This window comes from Portunus trituberculatus, chromosome 40 (assembly GCF_017591435.1).
Source record: "Portunus trituberculatus isolate SZX2019 chromosome 40, ASM1759143v1, whole genome shotgun sequence".
Taxonomy (NCBI): Eukaryota; Metazoa; Arthropoda; class Malacostraca; order Decapoda; family Portunidae; genus Portunus; species Portunus trituberculatus.
In genome coordinates this window covers 5,197,501-5,220,000 of record NC_059294.1, presented here as the reverse complement: position 1 = coordinate 5,220,000, position 22,500 = coordinate 5,197,501, and the positions used below count along the sequence as shown (strand labels likewise).

The 22,500-nt window shown below is 41.8% G+C and overlaps 1 protein-coding gene across 2 annotated transcripts in view; it reads right to left on the bottom strand.

Annotated features, from left to right (window-relative positions):
- Positions 1-22,500, bottom strand: part of LOC123516227 (NT-3 growth factor receptor-like) — a 71,412-nt gene that overhangs the window by 16,387 nt on the left and 32,525 nt on the right. For both annotated transcript variants that reach the window (XM_045275446.1, XM_045275447.1), the window contains exons 3-9: positions 21,867-21,938; positions 17,128-17,193; positions 5,323-5,600; positions 3,428-3,525; positions 2,626-2,809; positions 1,992-2,213; positions 1-337 (exon numbers count right to left, since the gene is read on the bottom strand). The exon at positions 1-337 is cut by the window's left edge and continues 10 nt beyond it. In XM_045275446.1, the coding sequence (XP_045131381.1) occupies positions 1-337; positions 1,992-2,213; positions 2,626-2,809; positions 3,428-3,525; positions 5,323-5,600; positions 17,128-17,193; positions 21,867-21,938 (1,257 nt within the window). The remainder of the gene's footprint in view (positions 338-1,991; positions 2,214-2,625; positions 2,810-3,427; positions 3,526-5,322; positions 5,601-17,127; positions 17,194-21,866; positions 21,939-22,500) is intronic.

Here is a 22,500-nt window from a genome sequence, read left to right as displayed (position 1 = left end):
AGAGGCAGAGTTTCCGTGGAGGTGCTGGTGGAGGAGACACTGGTGGAGGAAGGGGTTGGAATGGGAAGTCTGGTGATGGAGGTAGGAATGGAGGGCCTTGCAGTGGTGGCGGGGCAGGAACTGTTGGGCGCCTGTGTGGATAGAGGCTGCAAGACATTCCGCAGTTTGTAATAGGGATTGATGACACAGCTGCAGTTACTGATAGGGCAGAGGAGTCCTAATCTGACGCGGCGGGAGTGGTGCTGCGAGGTGTTGGCGCTGCCGTAGTCATTCGTGATGTGCACCTCGTACCTGCCCGGCTTAGCGTCCGTGAAGGAGTCGGGGAATATGATGTAGCCTGAGAGACAAACGGGGAGAGAGAGAGAGAGAGAGAGAGAGAGAGAGAGAGAGAGAGAGAGAGAGAGAGAGAGAGATTTGATTAATGGCTTTATTGTTGTAAAAAGTAGACAACAAAGGAGAAGGTCGAAGCATGTCGGCCTTCTCTTAAACATGAAACAAACATATGTAGAGAGAGAGAGATAGATAGATAGATAGATATATATATATATATATATATATATATATATATATATATATATATATATATATATATATATATATATATATATATATAGAGAGAGAGAGAGAGAGAGAGAGAGAGAGAGAGAGAGAGAGAGAGAGAGAGAGAGAGAGAGAGAGAGAGAGAGAGAGAGAGAGAGAGAGAGAGATGCTTAGTCTGAAGTGTACCGAAGAGTGAGGGAAAAGCGATGATAGTGTTGCCAGAGATGGAATGCATTTCAGAAAATCCACCTTTTATTTTATTTCTGGCCACGACAAACTGCACAAAACTATTTCAGAGGTAAAAGGTAACGAGTTCAAACCACACAAGTGCAGAAGAGAGAGTTTAGTCCACAATCTAAGCGAGGGGAGGCGCTGCGTGGGAGTCCAGAACCAATTTTCTGAACTTTGAAGCTTGAGAACTTTAAAGGTTTCCTAATGCTTTCGTATTGAGCTGTGAAGGGCATGGGAAGGAAAGTCGAGGAGTGAGAGAGGCACACATTTAAGGGACGCGTTTTCTGTTAAATTATATAAAAAAAAAACAAAGCTTTTTGATAGCCTTGTCCACATCAAAAAGTCAACTTGCTTTTTTTCGTTCATTGAGATGGAGTGAGACAAGCATACATTTAGGGGACAAGTTTCCTTTTAAATTGCATTAAACTATATAAAAAAAGCTTTTAGGTAGCCTCGTTCAGATCAGTAAGTCAACTTGCTTTTTCTCGTCCATTATGTTGCATTATGTGTTTTTGTATTCCTTTCTTCACCTGATCGTGAATCCTTTCATGGTTGTTAGGAGAAGAAAGGAATCGGAACACGTGTGTGAGTGAAGGCAGAAGGTGAGCCGGGGGGAAGCTAAGAAATGAGGCGCCTGCAGGTGTTCCCTTGGGTGAGGAGAGCAGGGAGAGGACAAATGAGAAGGAAATGTGATGGAGTAATTTTAGTAAGAGCTCGTTCCATCAAGGGATGAAAGAAAAGAGGAAACATGAAGAAAGGAACTCTGTAGAGAAAACTGGTGACCTGCGTGTCTTCACTTCCCCGTGGTGGTGTTAATGAAGAGCAATGTAGCGGCGAGGTGGTGGTGAAGGAGGCTGGTTGACACGAAGATGACTGCCAGCATTAGAAGTGATGCAGCGCGGGGTGATAACTTCATGCTTCCTTTAACCCCTCAGTACTGAGACATTTTTATCTTGAGATTTGTGTATGATTTAGACCATTTTATTGACATTAGGAAGGGTCTATGGAGGTCAGAAGATTAATGGCCACAGTTTTCACTATTTTAATCCCCCACATAAGTTTCTGAAGGTATATAAAATCACCACATAGTAAGAACAATGAAAACGGAAATGATGGTACTGAAGCGATTAAACAAGAAAGTCGTGGAGCTAGGCGTGGCATGGGATGGAAGTATGAACAGAAGCAAAAGAAGTCTGTGAAGGGCGTGGTTCGTAACTCACCTCTGATGTAAGAGGCGTCTGGGTCTTGTCGGTGGAGTTCGCATATGAGATTGGTGTCCGTGGAGTTACTGCTGTTGCACCGGGAGGAATCGCACGGGTAGAAGCGCCACGTGAGCCTGGAAGGCGGCACGACCTGGGCGCTGAAATAGAAGTGCTCTCGCGACATGTGTCTGTACTCGCTGGAGCAGATCCTGGGCGAGAGATCCAAGGGTCCCTCTTCCCCTGAGAGAGAGAGAGAGAGAGAGAGAGAGAGAGAGAGAGAGAGAGAGAGAGAGAGAGAGAGAGAGAGAGAGATTAAAGACCATACATTTAAGAGGGAGGTTTCAAGACATTTATCCCTTTCTTTCAGAGACTGGCAACTAGTGGGCTTTTTTTTTTTTATTTATCGTTACCCTTGGCCAGCTTTCCCCACTTGCATCGGAAAAAAAAATCCACATTATCTCAATTTTTAATATAAAACCTTATGACTATTGAATATAACTGAGTCAACCGAGGAACACCACCAGGAAACCTGTAAAAATCAAGGTTAGTCAGCGGCAGTAGTTAATTAGTTAGTTAGTTTATTGACAAACGTAAAAAATATGAAAGGTATGCAAAATAGGAGTAATGTTTGTCCACTTCGCAGTATACTCACCAAGCTCCACCTTCTCCACACTCACGGATCTGTCATTCTCGGCAACACACTCGAGGGGCTGGCGGGCGTCGTGGGTGTGGGTCAGGTTGTAGGTGACACTGATGGAAGAGGTAACGCTGAAGCCAGACACACGCGTGTGCTTCTGCTCCAGCTTGAGTAGATGAACAGGAATCCGCCACGTTAACTGGGGAAAGAGAAGGGAGGGGGAGAATTTGCTGAGTTTGTGTCTGTCTGTGTGTGTATTTGTTATTCTACGTGTGTGTGTGTGTGTGTGTGTGTGTGTGTGTGTGTGTGTGTGTGTGTGTGTGTGTGTGTGTGTGTGTGTGTGTGTGTGTGTGTGTGTGTTTTGTAGGGGGTGTGTTGTTTCCATATCTGTCTGTTTGTGTGTTTGTTTACTTCTTTATTTTGTCTGTTCTCTCTCTCTCTCTCTCTCTCTCTCTCTCTCTCTCTCTCTCTCTCTCTCTCTCTCTCTCTCTCTACTCATCAATTCATTCACGTAATCTCTTCCTTTCTCATGAACATTCTTCCCATTTTTTCCTCTCAACTTTCATCTCTTCCTTCACATTTATTCATCTTTCCTCTCTCCTCTTTCTGCATTTTCTTTCTTCACATACTTTTCCTCTTATCTCCTCTCCTCCACTTGCCTCTCTTACTCTCTCACTTCTGCACCAGTTAGCTCTCCTCTGCCATTATCTCACGTTATGTATCCTCTCGCACGTGACTCGTCTAGGTGAAAGTGTCAGGTGAGAGAGGCATAAGGTTGGCAGGTAAAGGGGTCAGGTAAAGGTAGTCACGTACATACCTGTGGGAGTGGGTTGCCCTTCACCGTGCACTCTACAGTAAATATCTTGCAGTCTCCTTTCATTCCCTCAGTGACGTTGAGTTCAGCTGGGCACAGATCTGGGGGTACGCGAGATCGATGGATGCATTGACTGACTTGCTGACTGAATGAATGGATGTTTTTTTTTATTGGTTGATTGGTTAGTTGGTATTTTGCGCTACTAGAGTAAGGTTATGTGTTTTTTTGTGGGTGAAGGGTGACTGATAGGAAAAAAAAATGAATGGTGACTTATGAATTAGCGATAGAGATGGGGTATGATTGAGGGAGATAGTGAGGGGTGTTGTGTGAATGAAGAGTAACAAGTGTGGTGAAGGGGAGGGTGAGGTGACGGGTTGGTTATCCCCTTTAGTACTACGACGCATTTTTACCATGAGTTTTGAGTATTATTAGACGATTTTATTTACATTAGGAAGAGTCTACGGAGCTTAGAAGATTAATGCACAGAGTCTTCACTTTTGTAATACCGACATAGGTTTCTGACGCTCACCATATAGTACGGAGAATAAAAATGGAAACGTGTCATGGCACTGAAGAGGTTAATGAGTGGCAGGTGAAGAGGGAGGGTGAGAGTTGATAATTCCCTAAGTTTGGGGAAAGTTCGTGGAATATGTTGAAAGCCAGAAGCGTCTTAGTCAAGTTGGCGCTAATGGAAGCCTTGCCACTCTCTCAATATAATTTCTGAACTCTATTCCTCTCTCTTTTCCGTATTGCCGCTAATTTTCAGAGATATGTAGTTTATTTTCATAGAACGTAACGTAATATAAAGACGTCAAAGTCAATGAAATGGAAAGCGTTAGTGTATACTGCGAAAACTTTTAACTGAGAGAATGTTGTGATGCATCTAAGAGCCAGGCCGTGCAAGGTAAACCTTCGGCAAGGATTTGCAGACTTGGCTATTATCAGCTCATCTTGGGCGCACACAGACCTCCTCCACTACCTCAAAGTTTCAAGGTGTGTAGTAATTAAGTAAGAGGAGGAACCACACAAATAGTAGTAGACGTGTTGCCCATTACGAAGCTGTTTGTGATATGCTGCATAGTTTACTATAAAGATGAATATGTAAAATAGTACATAGAGGTAACGGTTTCAACCGCAAAAAAAGAATTTTTTTATGCAAGAGGGAAAAGTCGGCCAAGGGCAACAAAAATAATAGAAAAAGGCCCACTCAGATGCGAGACCCCTTGTAAGTCTGATAGAATTAGCCAGAAGACAGGAACAAACGGCAATAGATATGTTAGTGCTCCCTATGATGTTTGTCAGTAGGAGATAGAGGACAGAAAAGGCCAAGACTGTGTTGTGCAATATAGGAACTTTAATTTTGGTCAAGCAGTTGCCGTAATATGTAAGTTATACACATTTGCCTGCACTTTTTAATACTCGCTTTCTCGTCTCCTGGATCCGTGACGTTTTTCCTTTCAGTAGTAGGACTCGTTTTCATATTCATTCCGGTTACTATTTTGCAAAATTTATACAGCTTTAGAAACACATATTGGGATTAGAATAGTAAAGACTTAGGCAATTATTGTTTTGACCTCCATAGAGCCTTTGTAATGCAAATAAAATCGTCTATAGACTATCTACTCTAAAGTGTCTTCTGGGTTTTAAACATATTGTACCTTATTGATGATATAATTAATTTGATGTGAATAATACTTGTTTTCTGTTGATCAGCACACTTATGACAAAGAGAGACTATGGCTTTCCTCGAGATCTGACAACCACACATTCCCCGGGACACCATTCAAACCCAGGAGCCAGACAGGAGAAGACAGACTATAGTCATACCCAAAGATCAAGATAAAAAAAATGCGTCTCAGTATTGAAGGGGTTAAGAAAGAGTGATGCCTTAAACTCACAGCAGGAAGAGGAGTTGGAGCCCTCAGGAGGACAGTCGTTTAGCAGCTCTCCCTCCTCTGGTATTGTCATGTTTGCTGTGGTGTTCTGCTGCTGCTGCTGCTCCCACAACTCCAACTCCCCTTCCACCTCCTGCTCCTCCCGTCCCTTAGTCTGCTCTTCTTCCCGCCACACCTCCCGCCGTCTCCTAGTGTCCTCCCGCCATGTGTGGAGCCATTTGTTGTGGCAGTCGTCAGGGAGCATCGGGTTGCCTGTTGTGTTGATTTGCTTCAGTGTTTTCCTGGAATCGGAACAAAAACAGGTTAACAATTAGCAACCACTCACCTCTCAACACTCGCCTCCAATCCACTCTGCTGTGCTAGTTCTCTGTGTCTCCAGGAAGTTCTCACCGTATCACTGGAAGGGGGGGGAACTTATCTGAAGGAACACAGGAAATACAGGAGGAAATACAGCATAGAGTTCAGATCATAAAGGAAGCATTGGTATCAAGTTACTCATGACAGTTCGCTTCTTTCGGTCTCTGCGCGTATTTCATCTCTTAGTTTCGTTTTCCAGCTTCACGAGTGTGTTCATCTGAGTCCATTTCCGTGCTTCTTAACTTCGTGGTATTGATAGGACTGTGAAATCGAGAGGGCTATATTTTCTCTCTCTCTCTCTCTCTCTCTCTCTCTCTCTCTCTCTCTCTCTCTCTCTCTCTCTCTCTCTCTCTCTCTCTCTCTCTCTCTCTCTCTCTCCCTCTCTCCAGTCCTTCCATTTCGTTATTCCTTCACGATTTTCAGTGTCTTTTTTTGTGTTCCTTTATTATCGACGTTTTTTTGTCTGTCTGTCTGTCTGTCTGTCTGTCTGTCTCTCTCTCTCTCTCTCTCTCTCTCTCTCTCTCTCTCTCTCTCTCTCTCTCTCTCTCTCTCTCTCTCTCTCTCTCTCTCTCTCTCTCTCTCTTCCTCAGGGCATTGACTCAAACTTCACGAGCCTCTTTCGCGCTGCAGTTATCATGTTTATCGCCATTGGCTTCACCCGTCATACATCAGACAAAAAGACTCACAGGTTAGCGATCTATGTCTGATATTTGCAAGGATCAAAAAGTCAAGCGTATCGGGAAACAGGATCTGCTTTGGCGTCATGTCAAGTTTTAGCAACGCGACGCTTTCAGTTCAATTAGTATTACGAGTTTGTCTTACTTTTTTTCCCTTTGGCTAATAAAAGGAAGTAATGGTGCAGTTTTAGATCTATGCTTTTCAAATTATTGTGATGTGATTTTGACTGAGTTAGCATTTTGCATCAGTTGTTCTAGTTATATTCATGGTATTTTTTTATTCCAGTATTTTTTTTCTTTTTCTTCTTTTTCTCTCTGGGGTAATTGGAATACATGCGTAAGGGATTGCAGTTACACATCTCATATCTCCTCTCTTTTCATTTCCTCGCTCACGTAACCTTTAGTAATGTAATCTCTCTCTCTCTCTCTCTCTCTCTCTCTCTCTCTCTCTCTCTCTCTCTCTCTCTCTCTCTCTCTCTCGCTCTCGCTCTCTCTCTCTCTCTCTCATCTTACCATTTCAATTTTCGTGCACTGTTCATCACGTCAATGCCTCACTTCGCCTGCCTCCACATCTCGCTCCAGTCATCAACCTTAACAATACGACGTCTTCACCTCTCACCCTCCTGCACCCTTATCATTACCTCCTTCCCTCCTCTCCGTGCCTTACCTTGCCTTCATTTATCACTCTTCTCCTCTGGCGCAGCTCTACCTGTCCCTCTGATCCTGCTTTCACACCTCTTGCCTTTCTCTGGTCTTTTTGCTTCCTCTTTCCTTTTTTCTCTCGTCCTTCTCCTCTGACCTTGTTTCCCTTTCTTCTGTGATCTTTCTGTCTCATCTCCTGTCCCCCTCTGACCTTGCTGTCTCTCTCAAGCTTTTTTCTTCCTTACCTTACTTCTCTCATTTGTCTCCTCCTGTGACCTTACTCCCTCTTCTCTTGTCCCTTTCATCTTATCAGAACTCTGCCTCCTTGTTTCTCTTCGTCCGTTTTCCCGTTACTTAGCGTGAGTGCATGTGAACTAAATTACTTCGTAGGGATGGTAGGCAGGGCAGGGCAAGGCAGCTTCTCTGTGCTACTCTAGTTATCTCATGCGTTACATTCTCGAAAGTTTTTTTTTTTATATCTATAGCAAAAGTTAGTTGGTATAGTAGTCACAGTTTTGTTTTCCTTTTCCTCTTTCCCCTCTTTCTCTCTTTCCCCTTTCTCTCTCTCTCTCTCTCTCTCTCTCTCTCTCTCTCTCTCTCTCTCTCTCTCTCTCTCTCTCTCTCTCTCTCTCTCTCTCTCTCTCTCTCTCTCTCTCTCTCTCTCTCTCTCTCTCTCTCTCTCTCTCTCTCTCTCTCTCTCTCTCTCTCTCTCTCTCTCTCTCTCTCTCTCTCTCTCTCTCTCTCTCACATGCACTCTTTTTCTTTTTTTTACATTCCTATATTTTTTCCCATCTCCCACAAGTGTTTTGCTATTTTTTTCCCTTTTACATCCTTATTCAGCCAGATAACTTTATTTTTTATTTATTTTCCGTTTTTTGCCATGTATCTTTGTTCTTTATGAAATTCCTAACGTATTTTATGTAATATTTTCCTTTCAGTTGTGTGTGTGTGTGTGTGTGTGTGTGTGTGTGTGTGTGTGTGTGTGTGTGTGTGTGCGTTAGTCCTCGTGCATGTGTATTGTTCTGGTAACTGGAGGAGGAGGAGGAGGAGGAGGAGGAGGAGGAGGAGGAGGAGGAGGAGGAGGAGGAGGAGGAGGATCAGCTCGTCATCCACAAACAGGTCATGGGAGAGTGGCATCAGTGGGTCTGGTTGGAAGGAGTCACCTGAGAGGGAGTCACCTGGCAATGTTATTATTGCTGGTTACCTCAGGAGTGAATAGAAATAAGAAAATGAATAGCTATATAGAACAGAAGCACTAATAATACAGTGGGCTATTTTGTTTGCTGGTTAGAAGGATGCAGATCAATAGAAATAAAATAAATTGTTTTGTAGTTGGAGTAAGGGAAACACGAATAGAAGATAGCTAACAGAATAGAGAAATGACAAAACAAGCCCTCCTTTTTTTTTCTATTCTACCTCTCTTTCTCTCTCTTTCTCTCTAGCACTTTCCAATTTCTCGTCTGCGATTGAAAGCAACAAAAGAACTTTAAGGGAAGGAAAAAGAGCATGTTTACAGTGAAGGAGAAGGAGGAAGAAAAGAAGAAGAAGAAGAAGAAGAAGAAGAAGAAGAAGAAGAAGAAGAAGAAAAAGAAGAAGAAGAAGGACAAGAAAAAGATAGAGTGATAGGGACCGATGGAAGACTGAACATACTTGAGAAAGAACTGAAACTGACATATTCATTTAAGATCAACAGTAAAAAAAGAAAGAAGAGAAAATTATATAAACGCAGAAGGAGTGAGACGAGCATGAGGTTCGGGGAGAAAGCTTAACGCAACGATATTACTGGAGTGTTAATAGAGAAGAGGCAAAAGTTATGTAGAATGTTATTTGAAAACTTATGTGATAATTATGAGCTATCAGATGCGGAGGAAAGGTGAAAGGAGTACAAGTTTACAGATAGGATTAATACAAAGGGTGAGCTAAGTGCTAATTAGTATGAAGGTTAAGGTTCACAAAAGTTTACTGACTGGAGAGCGTTTGTTAAATGATACGGATGATGAGAATAAGAGTAGGTGTGCATGGAGGCTTACTGGCATTAGGGCATTTATCAGAGTGCTCTCAGGGACGAGCGTGTATACAATTAGTACAGTTAGTTAGTTGCATTGATCATCGTAGCGTGACTGGGTAAAGCGGAAGGAGAATGTGTATGACAGAATAAGAGTATAGGTGTGCATGGAAGCTTACTGGCATTAGGGGATTTAGCAGAGTGCTCTCAGGGACGAGCATGTACAGTTAGTTAGTTGCATTGATCATCGAAGCCTGACTGGGTGGAGCGGAAGGAGAATGTGTATGTTTTTTTTTTTTAATCCTTATATTTTCATGCATGACAAATTCTGATCAAGGTCAACAAAAAGTGCAAGTTGTGTGACCGTTAATTACTATTTCATTAAGAATTTGGCGACTATTATTATGTCATCGTCATTATTATTATCACTCATCATCATTATGCCACAAAGAATAAGCCATAAGTCCTGTCAGTTGTATTGACCCCTTCAGTACCATGACACGTTTTCACATTCATTCTGCTTACTATTTGGTGACTTTATACAGCTTCAGTAATTTGATTAAAATGGTGAAGACTCTGGCCATTAATCTTCTGACCTCCATAGATCCTTCGTAATGTAAAGAAAATCGTCTAATCACACACAAAACTCATGTTAAAAATGCGTCTCATTACTGAAGAATTAGCAGAAACACAACGCTTAGCAGGATAGCGGCCTCCAAAGAGCGTCCCTCACAGGCCGGGCGGGACATGAATCACGAGCAGCTAGACCAAAGGCGTGGATGGCGGGAGAGTGGAAGGCTGCGTGGGAGGATATCAACATACCCAAACACTTTTCCGGGAACTATTGGTTGAATATGACTGACTCGTTCCCTGAATATGACTAATAACATGCTAAAAGGCCGATTTCTGGGAATTTTCTAAGGAAACTTTCATCATTTTGTCTTTTCTTTTTTCAGATTAGTACCCACGATTTCTTTTTATGTGAAGTGTATGGAGGGGATTCAGTGATTGTGTTTCTGTCTATCTGTATCTTTACCCGCTTGTCTGTCTGTCTATCTATCTGTCTGGATGGATGGATGGTTGGATATCTGATTGGTTTTCTGTTTCTCTGGTTGTCTGGCTGCCTGGCTTGGTGTGTATCTTCGTATCAAAGCATCTATTTTCGTTTCAGCGTACGTATATACAAGTATGTGTATGTATGTATGGATGTGTACGTATGTGTATCTGTCGATTTCTGTGTAATCTACGAAATGATGAAAGAACAGCAGACTTTTATACACATTTGAAAACATTTCTATGCTTAAAAGATTAACGAAATAATCCCTTTTAATTTTTTCTGCAATTCCATCCCAAAAAGTTTTCATTACAAGCCGGGCATAGCGCAGGCGTGCATGTACCCAGCTCCATCACCCACAAAGCGGCTAGCCTTGAGCCGTGGGGCTGCTAATGGCATTTTACATATTAAAAAAAGCACGGATGATCAGATGGCAGTAATGACGCTGGTTTATGTAAAGGGCGGTGTGGGCGAGAGAGTGCAGCGTGCAGCGACTCTCCTGTTATGCTGGTGCTAAGTGTGAAATGTGCAGCCTTTCATATTACAGAGTGTCATTAGTCAGATAGCACGTCTCTATCTGTTTTTTTTTAACTATCTCTGTGACGCACATAAGGAAACTCATCCACTCTAATGCGTGCTTTCCAAATGTCACTTTATTTTATTTCTGTAAGCCTTAATATTTTGTGAGACTTGGTGACGAGAATTGTGTGGCAGTGGAAATACAGAAGGGAGGTATTGCTGTGAAAATAACGGGTGTGAAGGAAGAAATGGATGAAAAATAATAATAATAATAATAATGATAATAATGATAATAATAATAATAATAATAATAATAATAATAATAATAATAATAATAATAATGATAATATGTAAGGAGACTGCGACTGAGTGGACTTTTTTTTTTTCTTTTGTTGCCCTTGGCCAGTCCTTGCCTCTTACATGAAAAAAGAAAAAAATCTGTAATGAAGGCAATGAGGTGATAAAAGAGGAAAAAATGTCCCTCACATGTGGATGGACGCCTGCCATGTAACGTATCACCGTCATAATACTTTGCCTCCATACTTCATTATTGATATGATAATTTTCACTGGTGACCGTGGCATAAATGGAGATACAGTTTGCAATAAGAGAAAAAAAATTAACACGCTGGCAGAATTTCCATACAACGTCACATCACCGCACTGTGATATTTTTCATACATTCATAATACCAATTCAAACTTGTCTATATTTTTCGATAAGAATCATGAATATAAAGTGGGGCTTAATTTTCCCCTCTTCTATAATGTATTACGAGTGAAAGAAGCTTCATTTAGCCAAGAAAAACTGACTTAGATGGACATAAAGAATAACTACGATTTTATTTTCCCTTGTACGAGGAACACGGCGAATGATAATGAGACCAATGATGTTGTGGCACGTATTGGCATAAAAGATGAACCGAGGGAGTGGAGGGCTGACTGAGGGGGTACTGCGTGGAGAGAAGGGGAGCTAAGCTGAGCGAGGGAATAATGTAGGAATGGTAAAGTTAGATATTGGCCCGTATTCTGAAACGCTTTGCTCTCTCACCACCACTGCTGTCCAAAGGCTCCAGTTGAAGATACTCTTGTCTTTAAGGATATTTCTGTGGCTCTGGTGACGGATTGGCAACATTTCTAGTTTATTAAAAGGAGAAACTACCTTAAAAAAAACGGCTAGTCGTCTCTGTGGCCTTGAAAAATTGCCGTAGTGAGAGGGAAAGGCGTTTCTGAATACGGGCGATTGAGTGATCGGCAGAAAGAAGGATTAATAAAATCAAATATAAAAGTGATGAAGTGGGTGAGAAAATAACAAACAAAGACCAGAGAAAATAATAGCCAGGGCGTGTGAGTGATGGAATGAGTGAGGCAGCGAACCACTGAGCAAACGCGTGCCCTGAGGAAGTAATGACGGAGTGGTTGCAGGCAGCGGAGAGAGCGAAGTTTAACAAAGACCAGGATGGATGGGAGGAAATCTCATCGGTTGCCTGGAGCGTGAAATCAGCAGACCACGTCGAAGGGCAGAACAGAACTCACAGGGTGCCGGAGATTAGAGGCCAGCGCATCGGACGTGCCGCTCCGGTGGATGGAGTGTAAGAGGATGGAAGAGAATAGCTGGTTGGGATGGTGAGTGAGGGTGGGGAGGGACGAAAGCTGGTAGTATGGGGGTATAAAGGAAAAAAACGGATATGTATGTGTTCACGGAAGGGGAAGGTGTGGGAACTGTGTGCGTGTATGTGTATGTGTGTCTGTGTGAGAGAGAGTTGTAGGAATGTTAATGGCTTGATGGATCTGTGTGGGCGTAGAGGGAAAATGGGTGTGGTGGTATGATGGAGGTGTGAGATGCGTGTGTGGTGGAGTTAGCATAGGATTGAAGTAATGTGTGTGCGTGTGGTGGTGTGGTGTGGTGTGGATAGAGAGAATTGAGTGATTGATTGCAGGTAATAGAATGGACCAATGGAAATGTGTCAGTGGTAAAAAACAAGATGATTAGAAAATATGTCCCTTTCTCTCTCTCTCTCTCTCTCTCTCTCTCTCTCTCTCTCTCTCTCTCTCTCTCTCTCTCTCTCTCTCTCATTGCCTATTTCCCCCCCCCCTCAATTTCCCTCGCCGCTTGATTTCGAATGGCAGACGTGGAGAAAAAGAGACCATATCAGAAATCTAATCCGCAAGCTAGTTGAAAAGACATTCGGGAAGTGAAAAATATAATCAGAACTTTGCAAAGCCTCAATGAAAACTGGAGTCATAAAAAAAAAAACCAGGAAACATGTGTCACCGCCAAACGTTTTCACTAATTTTTTTTTTACCAATCCTCTCTCTCGACTTGTTATATGCATTGATAAACTAAACAACTTTACCTTTCCTTCTTTTTTTTTTCTATGTGTGTTTTTGTTTCCGTGTATCGTTATTTCAAACCTGTGCAGTGTTAGTGGGCACGTTCGTTCAGCTAGGCCTCGTATTTCTCTCTGTATATGTGTGTTCTCTTTTCAAACCTTTACACATATTTTTTCAAGGTCCAACTTTGGTAAGGGGATAAAGAAGCTTTGAAAAAAAAAAAAAGGTTTTGTCTTCTTTTATCACGACAGCATGAAATGGAGTAAAAATCGCCATGCCTTAATTGACTATGGTGGAAGGCAGGAGAGATGGGGAGAGGGGGGAAGCGAGGGCAGGAGGAGAGGAGGAAGGTCGGGTGTTGGACAGGAGGAGGAGAGGATAGGAAGGGGAAAAAGAGAAGGCTTGACGAAGTGGGTACGTGAGGGACAGGTAATTGGTGACTCCCTCTTCACCTGGTGGCGTCCTCGCAGATACGGAGTGGGAGGGACACGTAGAAAGGACAAAAAAGAGTGTAGGAACATGTAATAGGAGAGAAGCTACAGAAAATACGAGTGATGCATAGAAGTAGTGGCAGTTGTAGTAGTAGAAGCAGTGATAGTGGAAGTAGTTGGAGTAATTGCTATTGCACCGCCATCACCGTGATAGGGAAAACAATAATTGGAATATTACAGAACTAATGCATAAATGAATGATAAATAGGGAGAAACGTAAATAGACAAATAAACGAATAAGCAGAGGTAGGTTAGCTGGCTTCCAATCTCCCGGGGAATTTGGTGTATAACCTTTTGTGTTGCGTCCCTAGAGAGAGAGAGAGAGAGAGAGAGAGAGAGAGAGAGAGAGAGAGAGAGAGAGAGAGAGAGAGAGAGAGAGAGAGAGAGAGAGAGAGAGGGAGGGAGAAAAAGGAAAAGGTTAAGCCCGGCATTGTGCTGAGTCCTATCTTTAGTCCTATTGAGCCAAGGCCTGATGGGAGCTCTTGGGTAGCCACATGATTACCTTCTGGGAGGCTTCTGTTGAGGCTGTCCAGTGAGTGAGTGAGTGTGGTGCGTGGCTGGGTTCAGACAGATTCAGGTTGGTGATAGTTCAATAGCTGAGATTATCATGTGTTTACTGTCATTCATTGTAGTTATGTTTATTGTTTACTACTACTACTACTACTACTACTACTACTACTACTACTACTACTACTACTACTACTACTACTACTACTACTACTACTACTACTACTACTACTACTACTACTACTACTACTACTACTACTGCCAATATCATTACCATTATCATTAGGAGGAACAAAGGGACATGGATAGTGATGCAGGAAGTTGAGGTTGACATGAGCGCTTGTGGCCAAACCAAGACAATGCTACATGTGCGGGAGAGGAAATTAAAGCAGGACTCTCATGGAACAGAAGGAAGACGCAGAGTAAAAGCAACGGAAGAAATAAAACACGTAATGGGAAATTCTCAAACGAAAGGAGGAATCGAAGAGCGAGAAGAAAATAAAAGGAGGAGGAAAGAAAAGATTGAAAGAAAGCAGGTACAGAACAAACAGAGGAAACACTGGCGCAAAAACAACACAGGGAAAGGCATCAAAGTGGAGGCAGTTACACTCTCGGCACTCCGTAGAAACACACCCTTGGCACCTTCTGGCACACATTGGCACTTCACCTCAGAAGCTCAACTTGACTCAATCCAGCATCTTTTGACACATTTTGGCATCGGTTTGAAATCTTTGATCTCTATTCTGAGCATATCGTTGGCACCTTTTTTTTTTTTTTTAACCAATCCAATACTGGGATACATTCTTATTTTGAGATTTGTGTACGATTAGACCATTTCATTGACATTAGGAAAGTTCCATGGAGGTCAGAAGATTATTGGTCACAGTCTTCACTATTTTAATCCCCACATAAGTTTCTGAAGCTGGATAAAATCACGAAATAGTAAACAGAATGAATATGGAAATGCGTCATGATACTCAAGGGGTTAACCTCCTTGTATTCATTGGTACCTCGTCTTGGAATATCATGTTGTTTTATGTGCTTATTTTACAGAAGAGGGAAAGCTGGCCAAGGGTAACAAAAATATAACAAAAAGGTCCACTTGATTGCCAGCTCCCTAAAAGCTTAGTAGAGTTAGCCAAAAAGTCTGGGACGACTGTACTTGTGTTCTGTTGATATTTTTAGCCCTCTTGTGTTATCTTTTCCTTCCTTAACCCCTTCAATACTGAGACGCATTTCTTACCATGATTTTTGGGTGTGATTAGACGATTTTATTTGCATTAGGAATATGGAGGTCAAAAGATTAATGGCTATAGTCCTCTCTGTTCTAATTAGGTTTCTAATTATTTTAATTCCAGAATTAATTAATCACGGCTTAATTATTTTGACACCAGGCACTCGTTTTTTTTTTATTATTTTACGACCCCCTTCTTTTTTCTTATTTCATTTGTAGCACCTTTGGCATCCAGTTAACACTCGTCCCTAGCACCTCTCAGCCGATCCTTTTAACACGCTTCTGACACCTCCCATAAGCACCTCAGACACCAGCACCACCGTCACCTCCCCGCACACAGAACACCAAAAGCCTCTTACGAACAAACTCATCGCATCAAAGAATACTAAAAATACTTCAGTAAAAAAAAAAAAAAAAAAAAAAAGAGGAGGAAAAGAAACAAAAGAAGATTTCGATCTCTCTCAACGTGAATATAAAAGCAGGTTACCAATGGCGGTCTCTCATTTCCCCAGCCTCGTCCTTGGCATCCCCACTCTTCCCCATTCCCTCCCACTCCTCCCAACACCCCATTTCTCTCTCCCAGCAGCTCTCCCTCCTCCTTCCCTGCTAAATACTGCTCCCCTTCAGACGCTTCTTTTGTTAAACACGTACTGGAGTGGAAGGAATGAGCAGAGAGAGAGAGAGAGAGAGAGAGAGATATCTGTGAGAGAGAGAGAGAGAGAGAGAGAGAGAGAGAGAGAGAGAGAGAGAGAGAGAGAGAGAGAGAGAGAGAGAGAGTGTGTGTGTGTGTGTGTGTGTGTGTGTGTGTGTGTGTGTGTGTGTGTGTGTGTGTGTGTGTGTGTGTGTGTGTGTGTGAGAGAGAGAGAGAGAGAGAGAGAGAGAGAGAGAGAGAGAGAGAGAGAGAGAGAGAGAGAGAGAGAGAGAGAGAGAGAGAGAGAGAGAGAGAGAGAGAGAGAGAGAGAGAGAGAGAGAGAGAGAGAGAGTCATAGCAAAGCACTTATTTGAAACACGACTCAATGGAAATGAAGAATAATACATCAAAGGAAGAAGGAGGACAAGGAACAGGAAAAGAAGAAGAAGAAGAAGAAGAAGAAGAAGAAGAAGAAGAAGAAGAAGAAGAAGAAAAAAAAACTAGGATTAGAAAAATTAGAAGTGAGAAAAGATGAGGGAAATAAAAGGAGGAGGAGGAGGAGGAGGAGGAGGAGGAGGAGGAGAAGGAGGAGAGAAGGCACTTGAGTAATTGAGGTAAAAGGAAAAGCAAGAGTCGGGAGGAAGAGAAGGAAGGAAAGGAAATGGTAAAAAAAAAAAAAAGAGAGAAACACGAGTAATAGGGAGCGAAAAACAAAAAAAAGAAAAAGAAACCAGAAAATGAAAAATAAAGACACATTGAAGAAGATGAAGACGAAGGAGAAAATAAAAGAAAAAAAAAGTATAAGAAGATGAGAAAGGAGGAGGAGCAGGAAGAGTAAAGAATTAAAGAAATAGAGAAAGAAGGAAGGAAAGAAAGAGAAAGATGAAGAAGAAAAGGAAGAAGGAAGAGGAGAAGAACAGCAGTGACGACAAGAAGATAAAAAACAAATATCAAATGGAAGGACTAAAAAAGGGGAAGAAGGAAGAGGAAGAAGAGGAGAAGGAGAAGGAGGAAAAGAAGTATAGAGAGAAAAAGGAAGAGAAGAAAGAGAAAACAGTGAATAGATAAACAAAAAAATCAGTAATAAGAAAAGAGAGAAGGAGAGGGAGGAGGGAGAGAAAGAGGAGGAGGAGAAGGAAGATAAGAAAAAAAAGAGTGATGGAGAAGGAGGAGGAAGAGGAGGAGGAGGAAGGGAAAAAATGAGACTGACATTGACAACGAAGAAATAAAAATAAAGTCAATATGAAGAAAGAAGAAGAAGATGAAGAAGAAGAAGAAGAAGAAGAAGAAGAAGACGAAAAAAGAAGAGAAGGAAGAAGAGGAGTAGGAGGAAATAAAATACAAGACGTAGTTACTCACCCAGGGACGGAGGCAGGCCAGAAGACTCGCCAGGACAGAATCTGAAGTTGGTTATGGCTGAGATCTCTGTTGTGGGAGAGAGAGAGAGGGAGAGAGGGAAGTTAGTGGGAGAGTGTAGAGTGGAGCTGCCTGCTGAGAGAATGAGAGAGTGTGAGAGCTGTGGTGTGATAGGAGAGGGGGCTTCAAATAAATGCTTTGCTATGACTCTTTCTCTTCTCTTGTCTCTCTCTCTCTCTCTCTCTCTCTCTCTCTCTCTCTCTCACACACACACACACACACACACACACTTGGGGAGAGAGAGAGAGAGAGAGAGAGAGAGAGAGAGAGAGAGAGAGAGAGAGAGAGAGAGAGAGAGAGAGAGAGAGAGAGAAAGTATTTGCGGTGTTTATCGAAGGAGGGGAGAGGAGAGGGAGAGGAGAAAGAGACATAGAGGGGAAGATTAATTGGAAAAGGAGAAATAAAGAAATGAAAGAGAGAGTAGAGAGGAGGTCAGTGATAGAAGCAAACAAGAGAAGAGAAATAATAAAAAGATGAAGAGAAATATGAAAGATATGAAGTTAAGAAATGAAGAAACGAAGAATATATATATAAAAAAAAATAGGAAGATAGACAGATAAGCAGGAACATAAAAGTCTGATCACGTTTCATTACCTTGAATAAATAAATAGGGAGATAAGTAGACACGTTATTAGACAGACAAATTGACAGACAGACAGACAAACAGACAGACAAACGGACAGACAGACTGAGAGGTACGTAAAATTTGACCACGTTTCAGTATCTTGAATAAATAAATAGTTAAGTAAGTAAACACATTATTAGACAGACAAATTGACAGAGACAGACAGACAGACAGACAGACAGACAGAGATGTACGTAAAATTTGACCACGTTTAATTACCTTAAATAAATATAAATAGTTAGATAAGTAAACATGATACTAGGCATACAAATTGACAAACATATAGACAGACAGACAGACAGACAGACAGACAGACAAACAGGTACGTGAAATTTGACCACGTTTCCTTTCCTTAAATAGATAAACATTTAGGTAAGTAAACACATTATTAGACAGACAAATTGACATACATACAGACAGACACATTGACATACAGACAGACAGATAGAAAGACATACACACACCCACAACACACACACACACACACACACACACACACACACACACACACACACACACACACACACACACACACACACACAGAGACAGACAGAGAGACAGACAGACAGACAGGTGAATATAGGTATTTTCGAGTGTAAGTGACAGAATTAGCAGGAATTATGTGAATTACTGGATATGAATCAATTAAGGGAGATCCAAAATTGTTATTGCAATTAACACATGCATGTACTTTAGTTGGATTCCCTAATATCGTTGATTGATTTATACAGCTTGAATTAAAGGTCTCTCATACACGTACTCCCTCACCCCTCCCACACACACACACACTCACATACAATTATTGTCTTTGTCTGTCTGTCTGTCTGTCTGTCTGTCTGTCTCTCTCTCTCTCTCTCTCTCTCTCTCTCTCTCTCTCTCTCTCTCTCTCTCTCTCCTTCCCCAAGTATGTATGCGGGCGCGCGCGCGTGTTTGTGTGTGTGTGTGTGTGTGTGTGTGTGTGTGTGTGTGTGTGTGTGTGTGTGTGTGTGTGTGTGAGAGAGAGAGAGAGAGAGAGAGAGAGAGAGAGAGAGAGAGAGAGAGACGAAGGGAGAAGAGAAGCAAGCAAGAAAGGAAGGAAGGAAGGAAGGAAGGAAGGGTGATCAATCAGAAATATAAGAGAGAGAGAGAGAGAGTATAGGAAACGAATAGAAATAAAATAAAAGAAAGGGAAGAGAAGATAAATGAAATAGGAACGTGAGGAAGCATTGAATGAAAGACAGAGAAGCGAAAAAAAAGAGAGAGAAAGAGACAGAAAGAGAGAGAGAGAGAGAGAGAGAGAGAGAGAGAGAGAGAGAGAGAGAGAGAGAGAGAGAGAGAAAACAAACAAAAGAATAAAAGAATCATGTACGCGTAACTCGAACGATAACATACAAATAATACAAAGAAGGATAATAATGAAGGGAGAGAAGATAATGCAAATAATGTAAAAGACAAATTTAAAAACAGAAAACGCGACATGGAATAAAAGAAAACGAAAAAAAAAAAATACAAGACGCAAGGAATTAAGACGACATATTAGCAAATGAAAAAAAATAAATAAATAAAATACACATAAGAAGATGGAATGCTGTATTTTTTTTTCTCTCTCTTTTCTCTTCGTTGAGATGCTTATCGTGTCTCGAGGCAGCGGCGGGCGGGAGGGAAGGTAGGAAAAAAAACAGTAAAAATAAGGACGAGAAACATTTGCGTCAAAGGAAAGTGGAAAGGAAAGAAGAAACTCTGAAAGGAAATGAAGAAAAAGAAACATGTTTGGTGCTGGAGATGTGAAATACTATCAGAGAGAGAGAGAGAGAGAGAGAGAGAGAGAGAGAGAGAGAGAGAGAGAGAGAGAGAATACTATTATGTAACAACAAAGAAAGAAAAAACGAAGACCAAGATAAAGAAATAACAATAATGAAGGAAAACAAAAGAAAAATTACATCAGAGAGAGAGAGAGAGAGAGAGAGAGAGGAATGATGTAAGTTTTCATTGATCAGTTATATAACAAATAAGCACAAAAATATAAAAATAATTGAATGAACTAAATTAATGAGATTTTAAACGCAACACAGGTAGGCAAACAGCCATTGGACAGACAGACAGACACACAGACACACAGACAAGGGAACAGACAGAAAGACAGACAGATATCATTGCTTTTGTTTGTTCATTGTTCTTGTATCTCCTTCATCCTTCCTCTCTGCTTTCTCTCTCTCTCTCTCTCTCTCTCTCTCTCTCTCTCTCTCTCTCTCTCTCTCTCTCTCTCCTGTCCATCTTTTCCTCACATCATTCACCTCTACCGTTCATTTCTCTCCTTTTCCTCTTGTCTCCTCCTCCTCCTCCTCCTCCTCCTCCTCCTCCTCCTCCTCCTCCTCCTCCTCCTCCTCCTCTCACTCGTTAACATTTACTGTCATCTTCCTCCGCTTTCCTCCTCATTTCTCCTTGTATTTTTCCATCTTTCCCCTTTCCCTCACTCTCATTACTTTGCTTTCCCTCATTTCCCTCATCCCTCTTCACTCCTCTTCCGCCCTCATTGTCTTATCTCCTCCCACTTACTCCCCCCGCCATTATCATTATACTCATCATCATTCTTCTTTCTCTCTCTGGTCTTCTGACTTAATGCTTCCTTATATTTCCATTTACTTGTCATAAATTCTGGATCCACTGTCGTTATCTACAGTGTTAAGTAGCTTTTTCTTCACGTAATATTATTTTGCTTTGTTTTTGCAGTCTTTATTGAAGTTGCCCCTTGTGTCACGTGGGTGCTCTTCCGCGTACTTGTCAAAGAAAGCGAGTGAAGAGAAAACAGAGTGCAAGTTTCCTTCCTTCCTTAGATCGTTTGAGTTCCTCTGATAAAGTGAAGGGATGAGAGAGAGAGAGAAAAAAATGAATGGTATTGGATTCTTGTATATTGGGAGGACTCACTGGAGAAAGAATCGGGAAGGTGGTAGAAAGAAATGGAAAGGTGGTAACGTTGTGGGGTTTATCAGAGAGAGAGAGAGAGAGAGAGAGAGAGAGAGAGAGAGAGAGAGAGAGAGAGAGAGTCATTTCTATTATTGGTTTTCTTCTTCTCTTTCACTTCCTCTCCTTTTACCTTTCGCGCTTACTGTTTGCTCTCTTCCTCCCTGTTTGTTTGTCTGTCCCTTCGTCCATTTCTGAATGTTTGCTCGTCTAGATCTGTTTGCGCGGCTCTGTTTAGTTCTGAATCTACCTGTTTGTGTCTGTCTGTTTTTCTATCGCTGTTTGTCTGCTTGTCGTCTCTCTCTCTCTCTCTCTCTCTCTCTCTCTCTCTCTCTCTCTCTCTCTCTGCACGAAATTAATATCTGTCTATAAGAGAGAGAGAGAGAGAGAGAGAGAGAGAGCATGAGCACGTTGCCTATTCGTATTACCAAAAAATGTCTCCCTGGAAAGAATATTGTTTTTAAAAGTCTGGGAAACTGGAGACGTTAGGTGGTTATTGGTAGGGACGGAAGGGTAGTAGCTAGTGAAAAAGGAGAAAAAAAGAACGTGAGACAGATGAGAAAGAACGCTGAGGGTGTGAGATAATGAAGATCTACCAGGAAAAAAACGAGTACCGGCTGATATGTAGGAAGGTTCATGTGTCTCGAGGGCTGATATTATTACTGATTGATTGATTGAGTGGAAAAAAAAAGTAGAGGAAAATAAGGAAGAGACGTGAAAAGGGTGTTGATTGTGTAAGATAATGAGGAGTTAGTATTGGAAAGAATGTGATAGCTATAGGGAGAGTGGAATGAAATGTATAAGGCTTTAGAGTTATTGACTGATAGAGAGAGAGAGAGAGAGAGAGAGAGAGAGAGAGAGAGAGAGAGAGAGAGAGAGAGAGGTGATCCACAGACAAACAAACAAACAATAGATAAGAAAAATGTACACACCCACAAAAAAATCATGTAATGCGGAATAAACAATATGGAAAAAAGAAAAAAAAACATCTCCCGTTACATAAATCCTTCAAAGCTGAACCAATTATAGTGCGATTAGTAGGCAAGGGGAGTAAAACACACACACACACACACACACACACACACACACACACACACACACACACACACCAACTTACATAATCTGAAGGCTGGGCAGGTTCCCGAAGGCACCATCTTCAATCTCCGTAAGCGCTGAGTGTGTGATTGACCTGAGGGAAGACACGGCAGAAGTTAGAGAGTGGCAGTGGCGAGGCAGCGTTGGGGAAGGAAGGAAAGGAAAGGTGCTTGGTGGGTGACACAGAGAAGGTGGAAAAAAGGGAGACTTTAGGCTATTGAATGAGAATAATTTGACGAAGGTAGGGAATTATAGAGGAAGATTAAGAGAGCGTTAAGATAAAGGGGGTTTGGCAATACAGAAGAGAAGGTTGATAGACAGATAAGCTGGAGAAGGATTGGTGATACAGAAAAGGAAAGAAATGTTAAAGGTAGAAAGGAAAGAGAAGAGAGAGAGAGAGAGAGAGATAAGAAGGTGAAAGGTGTTGAACGCAGAGTGATGGAGAGATAAGGAAGAGAAGGGAGGTTGTGTGGAGATAAAGGAAGTGGAAAGCATCTCTCTCTCTCTCTCTCTCTCTCTCTCTCTCTCTCTCTCTCTCTCTCTCTCTCTCACCATATCTTTCTTTTGTGAATTGTGTATATAAAGTAGAAATTCCTATCAAATATTTAGGCTTTTATCTTCACCACCTTGGATAAACACACACACCCACACCCACA